Source organism: Toxorhynchites rutilus, chromosome 2, assembly GCF_029784135.1.
Source record: "Toxorhynchites rutilus septentrionalis strain SRP chromosome 2, ASM2978413v1, whole genome shotgun sequence".
NCBI classification, from domain to species: Eukaryota; Metazoa; Arthropoda; class Insecta; order Diptera; family Culicidae; genus Toxorhynchites; species Toxorhynchites rutilus.
Window position 1 is genome coordinate 187,472,908 of NC_073745.1, and position 14,177 is coordinate 187,487,084.

Here is a 14,177-nt window from a genome sequence, read left to right on the forward strand (position 1 = left end):
GAAGTGCGCTTTCGTAAATCAAACTCGATATAAAATTATACTCTTCGAGTGGAGGAAGTTCATGCATTGAAACAAGAGCTTCAGATATTATTTCTGCAAATTTTCTCCAGTCAATATTTTTCGTGAGGTCATACGCAATATCGACTGACTCACGAGAACCTGATTCATTGGCGATCGATAAAATTATTGGCAGGTGGTCACTACCGTGGGGATCTTGGATTACCTTCCACGTGCAATCCAGGGATAACGAAGAAGAGCAAAGTGATATGTCTAGCATGCTTGCCCGTGCAGGAGGGTTGGCTATTCTAGTTGCTTCCCCAGTATTCAAAACTGTCAATTTGAAGTTGTCACACAGATCATAAATCAAAGTGGCACGGTTGTCATCGTAGAGTGAACCCCATGCTGTTCCATGGGAGTTGAGGTCACCTAAGATTAGCCGCGGCTCCGGCAGTGCCTCGATGATATCAAAAAACTGATGGCGGCCAACCATAGTTCTTGGAGGAATATATATCGAGGCAATGCAGAGGTCTTTGCCATTAATTTGTGTCTGGCAAGCGACAACTTCAATGCCTGTCATCGATGGGAGAGTGACTTTATAGAAGGAGTCACTCAGTTATAGTTTTCGAGGAATTATTTACACTTTTTTATAAATCTAACTTTATTCTAGTAATAGTACGGGTGCCCGTAACCATATCCATATCCTCCTCCATACGGATAGTAACCACCGTAATGGGGATAGTAGGCAGGTCCACCGTAGTATCCACCATGTACGTGTACATGTTTGTGGAATCCAAATCCGAAAGTTTCAGCGTTATCCAAGTCTTCACGCTCTTCCGCAGCATTCTGATTGCTGGCACCTTCTACTGGTACGGCCGCGGATGAATCAGCCACTGAAGCTACTTGAGGTCTGATTGCACTTGCAGCGATGATCGAGATCATTGCGAATAGAAACATAATCTGAAAAAACGGTGTTGTTATTATTCTTGTTAAAAATTGTAAGTTGTAATTGTGAAAATTGTTGAGCACATCTCACCGATTTCATTGTGTATTTTTGTGGAGTATTCTCTGTTACTCGCAATAGTTGCGTTTCAGAAGGATAATTCACGAATGATGTTCCTAACGTTGTGACCTCTTACTTTTATAGTGCAAAATGAATGCGCGTGGAAATACTTGTTCCAGAAGCGAAACGCTGAATTTGCGTCACGAAAATCATTCGGGATTGGCTACGGTTCAAATCAAAATAACTAACAAGAATGCCTCAAAAACATCACACGCTTAAATCTACCTGTGTGACATTTGTCATAGTAATATTGAAGTAAATAACAAGCTAGAAAATTCCCCACAGAAGCAATGACTCCAACGAATTGCAAATACAATCTAGTCATATGATGCACGAAGTTGATTATGTTATGAGTAGTAATATTCAAAAATACTCCAGGAATTTTGAAGTTCGTGAACAATTTGAGTTCTCCAGGTTCCATCGTTTATCATCGAACGTTGCCCCCAACCATCGACATATATTTCTCGTTTCTTTGCAACGGCGTTTGTGACGTCAATTGAAAGTATGCGGCAGATATTCGCGCGATTTCCATGAGAATATCGATTTGGTATAAAAACAAGAACTTTCCCTCTGGAGTCAATCAGTTTTCTGAAAATATTCTGCCGTGTCGCATATTCTTTTATTTAATCCAGATCCGTGATTACATCTCCTTTAGAACCATGAAGGTAAAATCAAAAAAGGATAATTTTAATAATTAATTTTTAATTTTAATTTTCGCTCTTATTTATTAAATTTCTATATTCACAGCACATTTGTTTATTCGCCATGATTGTTGTTATCGCTGTAAACTCAGTAAATTCCCGAGAAATTGCACCACCTGTTCGAGTAGTGCGGGCGGCAGATCTTCCATTAACTGTATCGGAGGATGACACAAACAACCAGGGCACAGCGGCGGCAAGCGATGATTTGGATAACGCGGAAACCTTTGGGTTTGGTTTTCACAAGCACGTACATGTTCACGGAGGTTACGGCGGACCTGAATATTATCCATACGCAGGGTACTATCCTCACCCGGGACATTATGGATATGGGTATGGGCACCCATATTATTATTAGCATGGAATAATTTGTAGAAAGATAAAAATAAACGCCTTGTATATTTCTCTGAAACTAACAATGTTTGATTTTTTAAGTTTATAATATTTCAAATAATGTTGAGAGCATGCGACGTGATATTAATCGTTTTGCAAATAATTTTACTCCATTTATCGCAGCATAAAAAACTGTTAAGCCGTTTCATACTTGATGTGAATTTCTTTCACTAGATAATAGTAGAAGCAATGAAAATAGTGTACAAGTAAAACTAAATTCATGGTAACATCGCAAAACCATTTAAATGAGCGCGTCTCTGTTGTGATTAATGAAGAGATTGTTGATCGTGTTCGGAATAACAAATAGGGTAAGTGTACCAATTATGGAGGAGATATGTCACCAACTTACAGAAATTTGAGAATAAACACTCTATTTTAGTATACTTTATTTATTTATTTATTTATTTATTTTTTCGTATTTGCCAACCGATGATTTCCATCCCAATGACATTAGAACTTAAACTAACTTAAACTAACAACACAAAAAATCACCTAAATTTGCTCTTATTCGATTCTTGTGACACATTGAAATTAAACACAAAGTTGAACACTTATTGAAAACACGACACATACTCCGGCACTGGTTCATGTAGGCCATAGTTCGTTCTAGCATGAGGTATGATGAGAAATGAGTGTGATCGTAGATGAGAACGACGGGTATTAATGTACAGCATACTGAGCAGTATAGGACAATCGATATTGCCCTGCAAGAGATTTGCAACGAAATATGCTTTCGTTACCTTGCGTCTCGCGTCCAACAGTTTCAGGTTGATGAGCTTACATCGGCTTGTGTAGCTTGGCGAATTCGAAGGATCCCTCCAGCTGAGGTGACGAAGTGCAAACCTAATGAATTTTCCAAGCAATAGATGAGTATTCCAGGATAGGACGCACAATTGAACAATATAAGGCTTTTAGGCAATAAACGTCCTTAATTTTTTTTGGCAAAGCGAAAAAGAAACCCCAGTTGCGAAGTGGCTTTAGATACAGCATATGCGACGTGATCTTTAAAATTCATTTTAGCGTCGATCATAATCCCCAAGTCCTTGACTGTTGATTCGCGTTTGAGTTATACGCCTACCAATGTGTAGTCAAAGCAGAAGAGTGTGTGTTTACGCCCGAATGAAATAACGGAGCATTTCGACACGTTAAGCGATATACGATTCTTTAGACACCATTCGGCAAAAGCTTCTAATTGTTTTTGCAGGAATAATGCGTCTCGCGGTTGCTGTATCACGTAGTAGAGCTTCAGTTCATCGGCATACGAGAGTTTCAGACATTTCATCGTGAAGTTGACATCGTTCATATACAGCAGAAACAAAAATGGTCCTAGGTGACTGCCCTGCGGAACACCAGACCAAACCGGAAACGGTGATGAAATATGATCTCCAATTTTGACTATTCAATGACTCATCTTATCAAACGCTGCGGATAAGTCGGTGTAGATAGCGTCTACTTGTATTCCATTCTCAGTTTGATGTATCACGAACAAGGTGAAGCATGTCAAGTTAGTGGTCGTGGAACGCTTAGGCATAAATCCGTATTGTTCCAATGAGATATACTGTGAACAACTTTGCATTAACGCCTGAAGCACGATCAGCTCAAACAACTTCGAGGTGGCACATAATGCAGCAATACCTGAATAGTTCGAAACGCTCCGTTTGCAGCCTTTCTTATATATTGGAAAACATACGACTGCTTCCAGCATCTCGGAAATACACCGGAAGATAGGGACAGATTGAACAGTGTCGCTAGAGGTGACGCAAGTGTGTCCACACAACCTTTCAAGACGAGTGATGGAATGCCGTCCGGACCACATCCTGTGGAGGTTTTCATGTTCTTAGTTGCTGCAATTACCACATCGTCAGTGACAACAAAATCAATATCAGAAGCAAGAAGTCAAGGTACGTTTCTGGTAAAAACAGCAACATCCTGCGGATCGATGTGTTCATTGACAAACACATTACTGAACAGAGAGCGAAACAGGTCAGCGATGTCGGTAGTCGTATCAGCTCCCATTAAACCGTTGGTCAACGTAGATGGTAAATCGGATTCCTTACGTTGGTCCTTAACGTAACGCCAAAATCTTTTAGGATTTACCTTAAGACGACTCTGCAGACGGTCTTGATAAGCACTGTAGAGACGATTATTGAGCTGTTTATATTCAGCATTCGTCTTCAGATATTTCGCTCTTGTAGAGTCCGTACGGTGCTTGCTAAACTGTCTTAAAGCAGACTGCTTCACTCTTTTAAGATACTTCAGGGCACCACTGTTGGTCGAGCATTTTCAAACATTTTTGATTATTGGTCAAAGAAAATCCTTTCTCGATGGCCTGCGTTGCTCTTTCAAGCTTCTCCTTCTTCCAACGTTGTCTGTCCATCCTCTTTTTGTAATTCAGAGGCATCTGGAATCAATTAGACCAAAAAAAGTATCAAACCTGTAGGACCAATTCACCCCACAAAAACGTGTCCATGTCACCCCACACAACACGCAAAAATTAAAATGTAATTAATCTCATTTATTGTTATCAAACTTACAGTTTCGCTACATCAAATTGTTCCTCTTCTGTAGGCGAACAGAACTGTACTGCACAATACATGAAAAGTTTGTTTAATAAGCGGGAAAAACCTTAAAACCACTATCGGAAAACTCACATTTTTGACGATCAAAGTGCTAGCTGTGTTTATGCTACCGTTTCCCTCTACTTGTGAAGTTTTACTAAAGATTTTTACTTTAGGTACATACGGTTCAACAATAGGAGGAAATGACATTTAAAAAAATCCAAGTTGAGCAGCCCTATAGGAGGATGATGTCGCACTATTTTAACAAGTGGTGATGGTCCTTGCATGACTGTGCAGTGCTCACATAGTTCTTCGTTGACGAAGCACAGATCAAGTATGCGATCGTTTTCATTTTTGATCCCTATCATCTGACTCAGTCCAGCGGTGCAATTGGAATCGAGCAGTTCTTGTGATGTCAAGCAGATCGAGGATTGCGAAGAAACCGGGTAGAGAGAGCCATGCGTGTTATGCTGCCAAGAGATTGAGCTCAAGTTGAAGTCGCCCAGGATCATAATGTTGTCTCTCGGTCCTAGTTGTGAAACCACCCAATAGAGAGAGTCAAGATGTTGGTTGATCAAAGGTCCATCGTTTACCCTATCAGGAGGCATGTAAACTACGCACAGGTAAAGTGTAGCGTCCATAGCGATCCACAGATGCTCTACCGTCGAGCAACTCGGAGGATTGAGAGTACGGGATTTGATCCTTGAATGAACAGCCAACAAAACACCACCTCCCATGCGTTTGTTTCTATTCAGCGACGAACGATCCTGCCTGTAGACGGAGTAAGTCGGAGTAAGTAAGGACGGAGTTGTCGAGCAGCTGACTTGATGCAGTGTTTCCATTGAGCAAGGTTTCGGAAAGGGCGTAAATGTCGTAGGAGCCATCACTCAGAGCCAATTGGTACTCTACTAGAGAACTGTTGATACCACCAACGTTTTGGTAGTAAATTAAGATACCCGAGGAGTCAGGACTGCCATTTCTCTGTCGTTGCTCATTCCTGTGGGGTGAGTTGACATCAGAACAAGGATTGCCGTTACTTTTGGAGTACTTGCCATGGGAGGCAGATCGGAAGACCCCTTCGTCAACACTATACTCAGGGCCGAGACGACTTGAAGGACAAGAGCGAAGGTACGGTGGCTGTTCGAAAGTAGTTAGCACGACTGAGCAAGGTGAGTCAGGGGCTTCCTTACTGCTTTGTGTCGCGCGTCCCGGGTCGGATAACGGTGTTCTTTCAAGATGATGAGATGAATCTGAGGTGACATCTGTTTTTTTTGTTTCGCAGTTCTACTGAGTGAATGTACATCAGGACAAGAATTACCATTACCAAGTGAATACTTGCCATGGAAGACAGTTCGGAAGACCCCTTCGTCAACACTATACTCAGGGCCGGGACGACTTGAAGAATAAGAGCGAAGGTACTGTGGCTGTTCGAAGTATACTTTTTCTAGCAGTTTGAACTCTGTTCTTGAAGATCCTCACTGATATTTCGATGATATAAATAAATTGTGTAAGAACCATGTTTGAAAATGCCATTTCCATGTACCCATTATGGTGATAATGTTCCTGTAGTTTCGTAATAAAGTCGATGTCACATGGAAAAATGTTAATAGAATTCAAATAATACTTCAATAATAATTCTTAATTAAAACTTTGCTTCTAAATCTTATTCCTAGTATGCAATACTGTGTCGTCAATTCTACACTCGACAACAAATTATGGGAACAAAGCGCGAAGCCGAATTTTTTAAGTTATTTTAGAAATATTGTATCTTCGTGAAAAATCAAAGCATGAAGATGAGATATACGTCATTTCAAAGCATCAAATTTTAAGTTTTGAGATGTAGTATTTGAATGTTTCTATTTTGTTGTTTGTAGGTGGAAGAAACTACAACGAAGGCGGCCGAAAAAAATCGTGTAGTTTATGGACCCGATACTGTAACGATTCGCACAGCACAGCGTTGGTTTGATCGATTTCGTTCTGGTGTAGTGGCTGTCGAAGATACACCCCGTACTGGTAGGTCAATCGTCGTGGAAACCGATAAAATCGTTGAAATATAGACCATAAAACCCTGGGTAGCCGTTTGGAACCATTTGCAGAAGGTTGGATTCCAAAAAAGCTGGATGTATGGGTGCCACACGAGTTGACACAAACAAACCTTTTAGACCAAATCAACGCCTGCGATGCACTGCTGAAACGGAACGAACTCGACCCATTTTTGAAGAAGATGATGACTGATGATGAAAAGTGGATCACATACGACAACCTAAAGCGAAAAAAGTCGTAGTCTAAGCGCGGTGAGCCGGCCCAAACCGTCGCCAAGCCCGGATTGACAGCCAGGAAGGTTTTGCTGTGTGTTTGGTGGGATTGGAATTATCCACTATGAGCTGCTCAACTATGGCCAGACCCTCAACTCGGTTCTCCACTGTGAGCAGCTTGACCGTTTGAAGCAGGCGATTGATCAGAAGCGGCCAGAAATGATCGATAGGAATGGTGTTGTTTTCCACCAGGACAACGCTCGGCCTCACACATCTTTGATGACCCGCCAGAAGCTACGGGAGCTCGGATGGGATGTCCTATTGCACCCACCGTATTGTTCGGACCTGACTCCAAGTGATTATCATCTCTTCCGGTCCATGCAAAACGCTCTTGGTGATACTAAGTTGGCCTCAGAAGAGGCTTGCGAAAACTGGCTGTCTGAGTTTTTTGCAAATAAGGAAGGGGGGGGTTTCATAAGGGGGGATAATGAAGTTGCCTTCTAAATTGCAACAAGTTTGCGAACAAAACGGCGCATATTTGATTTAAATTGGATAATTTTAAGTATGTTAAATAAAGTGTCAAATTTCGATCAGATATACGACATTTCTTTTTCCCCAACCCAATATATACACTATTTCATTTAATTTTTAGCCATTGAAACAGAAATATCAAGATTACAGCGTTCATGGGATAAAATAATGTGTTTAACTCTAATATGTTCTAATATCTAAAATGTCTGATATGTAATATGTAATATACTTCCTCATCATTGATGCTGCATTGGCTATCGGTAGATTAAAGAAAAAAAACGTTAACGCGAATAACTAACAATAGAAACGCAAACGAAATGAGAACACCTTATTTCTCAACTTGTACTTCACAAAGGTTAATGTACTTCAAATGAATTAAAGCTTTTTGATGGAAAAACGGTTTGACCGAGAAATAATTTCTGATGAATTTTAAACCCAACACACGTCGTTCACGCGTCAATCTGGTATTAAGCATTTATAACAGATACGAATTTTCTAATTCGTAGGTCTCTTCAGTTCTCGCTTTGAAACTGGGATTTTTATGGTTTGGGGAGAATTTTTCCAAAAAATCGAAAACAGATTCTTCCTATCATGAAGTTTTTAAGTTCTCAAACACTCACACAACTTCGTTCGTTTCTTTCCTGTTTTTTCAATTTTATCACTCATGCCAATAACTCTAACATCAAGCCAGGAATTAACACTTTTCCATTCAATCAATTATTACGTCAAGGTTATCTGGTATCGTACCTTATTCCATAATTTCGTCACTGGATCCAAATCCGTTCAGTTTCTATTCACTTTTTGTACCTCTAGCCTTGAAAAAACATAGATCTACTACATTAGTAGTAATTAGTGGTGTCATAATAATGCGAATGAAAATCAACATTTTTGTAGCTTCTATATCATTTTATTTACATTCAGCATGCTGCAAAATGGCAGCATTTTTTTCTCGAACTCCATCGTCTTCTTCTTCTTCTTCTTCTTCAATGGCACTAACGTTCCTAGAGGAACTTCGCCGTCTCAACGTAGTATTACTTGCGTCATTTTTTATTAGTACTTAGTTGAGATTTCTATGCCAAATAACACGCCTTGAATGCATTCTGAGTGGCAAGCTCTAGAATACGCGTGATCACAGTGCAAGTCGGAGGAAATTTCTTTGACGAAAAATTCCCACGACCAGAACGAGAATCGAACCCGAACACCCGGCATGTTAGTTATGACGCTAACCACTCGGCCAAGGGAGCACCGAACTCCATCGTATCTAAGATAATAAACTTAATGTACAGACTTCACCCACCTCGTTTTTTCTGCCGTGAACTCGCAAAGTGACGAAAGCGCCGAAATTGACATTTTACTTTTTATGTTATAGATCGATAAAGAATACCACATCCTTTCAAACGACTGCAAAGTTTTACACAAATGTGAAAAACGACCACGTAAAAGCATGCAAACGGAATGGCGTAAGCGCCATTTCCACTGTGAGGTAGCGCAAGCGCCATTTTTTTATGATGTGACGTAATTTGACTTTGATGCGATGTGATTCATTATCTTTTCTGATAGCATAGAATGAACGAGCAGGAACAGCAAATTTCACATAACAACATGTTCCGTCATTGGCTTTTAGCATAATGAGAGTCACATCCCCTCTTTCTTGTAAAAAATCACTTTTCCGAAAAGCTCGTCATGCCAAATATTTTAATCAAAAACAGTCAATCCCCGTTCAGAGCTACATTTATAATATCAATTTTGTTTTAGAACTACAAATCATGTACTTAGAAGCTCTGTTTAAAAGTCTCGTCAAATATTTAAATATTAAATTAATATTGTTCGGGCGCAGGCGCAACCCGTCATAATAAACTGGCAATTATCACTCGCAAGAAAACTTAAACTCTTAGAAGTAGTTCAAAGATGAACTGCTCGTGATAATTGCAGTGAAACTCTGGATTTTTGCGTTGGAAGGAAGAACGAATGGTATCTCGATTTACAAAATGGTATTTTTTATTCTCTGTTTTGGAAGGAATCACATCATTGCGTTCACACGTAGAATAGTTGCACCATCGGGAGATGCAACTGAACTTTCTGCATCTGCATTCTTCTTCTGCTGCTTCTGCTTATTGTGCAGTGGTCGATGTCGAACTGGTTACTGCTTAGTGGTGGTAGGAAAATTGCCACGTGGTTGAAGAATTTCTGCACTTAACTGCTCGGTCGTCGGAGGAAACCTGGACGATGATTATCGAAACACTGTATGTGTACTGTTGTGGAGCGCATCGTGCTCGCCACTTTTGTAGTGGATTGCATTGTTGCGCATGTTCGGTGGGTGTGGTTTCGGTTGCTAAAATTTTGTTCGGCACTCGGAGCGTCGAGCGCGAACAAATTAAAAATCAAATCCATCTCAATGAAGATGTGTCACCCTTCCAAACTCGAGTCGACCGCCAGTAATCGGTTTCCTGTTTTATTGTCCATAGGATTAAGGAAACATGTTAATACAGGGTTTTCCATTTCGGGCTTCCGAAAGTATACAGCCCTGCGCTGACAACCGTTTGACATAGCTGTCAACCAAAGCGTCATATCGTTAGTTGAATGTCTGTCATTTTACAATATGGATCGTTTTAGCATCGCACAACGTGTTAATTTTTTTAAATTATACTATAAAAATGATGAAAAACCGGCAAATGTTTTTCGAGCATTACGGACGGATTTTGGTCGTCATGGACGGCCTACCGAGCACACAATCGCTAATGTAGTGCGTAAATTCGAACAAACTGGATCCGTAGCGGATATTGTGAAACCTGTGCATCATCGTAATGTGCGTTCGGCCGAAAATATTGCTGCTGTTGCTGCCAGTGTGGAGGATGCCCGAATGTTTCGATTCCACGGCGTGCTCAGCAATTGGGCTTGTCAAACACATCATTGTGGAGAATTTTGCATTTGGACTTGCACCTACATCCATATAAAGTCCAACTGGTACAAAAATTAGAGCGTGGTGACCATGGAATGCGTCGGGCATACGTCGATTGGGTGAACGAACAACAGCAGCAAAATGCTGAATTTTCGCATCAAATTTTCTTCAGCGATGAGGCACATTTCGAGCTCGGTGGCTATGTGAACACCCAAAATTTCCGTATATGGGGCTCAGAAAATCCACACGTGATTGTTGAGAGACCATTGCATCCGCCAAAAGTCACTGTTTGGTGCGCATTATGGTCTGGTGGAGTCATCGGGCCGTATTTCTTTGAAAATGAGGACGGCGAGACGGTAACTGTGAATGGTGAGCGCTATGGCCGCATGTTAACCGATTTTTTTTTGCCACAAATTGAAGATATGGATACGGATGACATGTGGTTTCAGCAGGACGGCGCCACGTGCCACACAACACGACCGAACATGGCCATATTGCGAACGAAATTTGAGGGACGCATAATTTCGCGTTTTGGTGATGTCAATTGGCCGTCCAGATCATGCGATTTGAACCCGCTAGACTTTTTTTTGTGGGGTTATGCGAAAGACCGTGTCTATGCCAACTCTCCGCAAACTCTTGAACATTTGAAAGACAACATTCGTGAAGTTATGACCGATATACCGCTCCATATGTGCCGAAAAGTCATCGAAAATTACCTGTTCCGGATCAAGGTGTGCGAGGAAGCCCTAGGTGGACATTTGAATGATGTTGTATTTCACACATAATGGCATAAACCAAACTTTAATTTAAAATAAAAGTTTCATCGAAATTCGAATTCTAAGTGTGTTTTATATCAATTTACTTTCGGAATTTAAAGTTGGAAAACCCTGTATATTCTAGTAAAGATATAGTTGAGAGTTCGACTCCTTTAAACCTGAGTAATTGAGCCTGTAAAAATAAACGGATTAATAAAAAAAACCCATCTTGAAAAAAATAAAAATCCTAGATTGAAGTGTATTGTTGTTCTCACATATTACACATAACGATTATAACTAAACAAGGGTTTCCCAATAGTGTCCTTTATCTTCAGGAATCAAAGGACAGAGCTTCTTGATGATGTTTACTTACCTCACCTGCTCAAATTCTCTTTCGGATGAATTGAAACTGGGTGTTGATTGAATGGTAAATGTGGAATTTGGTGAACAGCTGCACTCTTCTAAATTCTCCATCAAAATGCATTTTATAACAAAGCTCAAAGCTTCTTCCCTCTGGCGCTTGCTTCACTTTACGTGATTACGGTGATTATTCTGCTCTGGTTTCCTTTCGTCTATACCACTCGCCATCTTTCGCCAGAGTGATGCCAATCGGGATCATGCTGGCGATAGCGCAGACTGCTTTCGACGAAACCATTCTATGCGTTCTCGCAACTCGCATCGTCATGAGCCGAAAAGTACGATCCAGATCAGGTTGGTGCTCCATACCGCAGTATTGACGAGGACACAGTACGTACAGTAAAATCGACTTCGAAATCTATTCTGTTCGAAATCATTCTTGTGCGTACGCCAGCAACTTCTCTGTTCACAATAATTTTCTCAGCTTTAGCAAAGTTGATTCTTCCTCTTCAATCAGTCTTTGCAGTTCATCAATTTTAACCTACGCCTTCGTAACCTGCGTTCTCATACTTTTCTCCGCCTCCCTCACTCTCGTACAAATTACGGTTACACCGAACCTGTATCGAGTATGTCTCGTGTTTTTAACCGTTGCTACTTGTTTTATGACTTTCACTTATCTAGTGCAAGCTTGAAAAAGGCATACTTGACCGCTCTTTCCAGTTAGGTATAGTTTTAAGTAGATATTAGATGTTGTAGTATTAGTATCATTAAGGCACTTATGTTCAGGCCTGTTGATAGTAATCAATGAATAAACGAATCTGCTTCTCTAAAACACTCATTACTAATTTATCTCTAATGGCAGTTTCCTTGAACGCACCATACTCGCAGCTTTCTGCTTGTAATTTTACTTTAAAAATAAAATCTTCTGCTGTTTCAGATTCTCCCTGCATCATAATATAAAATTTGTATCTCTGAAACATATCTGTATCTGCCTTGCCAAACCGTCGCTTTATCGGATCAATAATGAGTCAGAGTAGATAAATCTACACCTGGATGTAATAACTTTAGCTCACTGAATGTTTCTCTTCCACACAGCGCAAGGAAATATGCAATTTTCTCCTCCACTGGTATTTTATTAATCTTAAAGATCCATTCGATTTGCTCAACATATTGTGCGAAACTGGTTGAACCAGGAATATACGCTTCAATGGAGCCTATTAGCGGCATTGTTAATCTGATAGTACAATGCAAAAACCAAAACGTCTGAATAATAATGCTTCTAAATATATGTATGTTTCCAAAAAAATGATAATTGACCAAAAATGGGTGCACGTACGTTATTTTCTGTTGTTCAATCAAAGGGAATCAAATCGACCGACCAAAATCTGGCTCGGGCTCGGGCAAAAACACTCAGAAAAAGCATCAACAACAAAAAGCAGCAACAACCGCAAAGAACGCAACAGCAGCAAAAACCAGCAATCACAGGAGCACAAACAGCAACCACCAACAAATCGCTCAATCGACAAATTTTGCTTTGTTGTATTCTGATAAACAAAATAATAATACCAATAATATTCTAATAAAACAAAATAATAAAACAAAATATATAAAATCGATAAGACAAAAAAATAGTCTTCCAAAGGAACTGATTGAAATGTCAGAAACCAATTATACTACAGAACACAATGTCCGTCGAATTGAACAACAAAAAAAAAAGTCACAGGATAGTTGACGCATAGTTGACGTAGGATTCCGTTAGGCTATCTGTTGATTTTGGATGTTTGAAAAATTACATCGTTAAACTCTTTGATAATGATTTGGTGGCTCTGAAAAGGGCCGTTTCGTTTGGTTGTTGGGTATTGTTTGTTCACTGCACCAGTGTTTACCAAGTGATGATGACAGAAGGATGGTAAACAGTCGTTGGATGGTGCGTATCAGATAAAAGATACCCAAGTGAAACGAGATATGATGGAAACCGTCCTCTGTGATGAACTAAATCTCTGTATGGATGAACTAAAGAAAAAAAAGTAATATAAGATAATTACCAATACCGAACACAATTATCAATTTTTCTCATCAGTTAAAACTTGTTACTTCAATATAGAGAAAACATATTCGAAATGGAAAAGGTAATTTTCTTTTAGAATTTTTACTTTCTGAGTGTTTATTCAACCCAATGCAAATTTCAATTGGACTAACAACAACTAATACTTTATGTAGAGCATATGGAAAATAACTTATTCTAATATTTCTTCACTTTTCCAAATTTTCTCGCCGTATAAACTTTCCTTAAGTGAAAATGAACTCAACAAAACAGGCATCTTAAACCAAACGACCAAACGAAATAAATCGTTTTATATATCAAGTCTTTTTTAACACAACTGCTACCAAATACAATTTTACACTTACACTTGTGCTAAATTTTTTCACAACACACGATCGGTGATTGATATGAAATTTCACGAAGCAATCAACATTAAAGTCCCAAATTTAAATTTTATTTGCTAGAATTAACGTATTTGAAAGGCCGATTCCCCCAGGCAGCTTGGTTTAGATGTCTCTGTTAGGGAACACATTTCGGTGGGAACAAAAGTTCCCTTTACTTTCATGTATTTGCAATGTCGATTTCCCCCAGGCAGCTTGGTTTCGATGTCTCTGTTAGGGAACACAT

The 14,177-nt window shown here is 39.8% G+C and overlaps 2 protein-coding genes across 2 annotated transcripts; one reads left to right on the forward strand and one right to left on the reverse strand.

Annotated features, from left to right (window-relative positions):
* Positions 1–623: 623 nt before the first annotated feature.
* On the reverse strand, positions 624–1,096 carry LOC129771291 (uncharacterized). The gene is made up of 2 exons (XM_055774777.1): positions 1,034–1,096; positions 624–957 (listed from the first exon to the last, which is right to left on the reverse strand). Exons 1-2 carry the CDS (start codon positions 1,040–1,042, stop codon positions 664–666), a joined length of 303 nt encoding a protein of 100 aa, XP_055630752.1. The 5' UTR covers positions 1,043–1,096; the 3' UTR covers positions 624–663.
* Positions 1,097–1,654: 558 nt separating this feature from the next.
* On the forward strand, positions 1,655–2,170 carry LOC129771831 (uncharacterized). The gene is made up of 2 exons (XM_055775900.1): positions 1,655–1,725; positions 1,808–2,170. The coding sequence occupies exons 1-2, from the start codon at positions 1,720–1,722 to the stop codon at positions 2,114–2,116; spliced, it is 315 nt and encodes a 104-aa protein (XP_055631875.1). The 5' UTR covers positions 1,655–1,719; the 3' UTR covers positions 2,117–2,170.
* Positions 2,171–14,177: the final 12,007 nt, after the last annotated feature.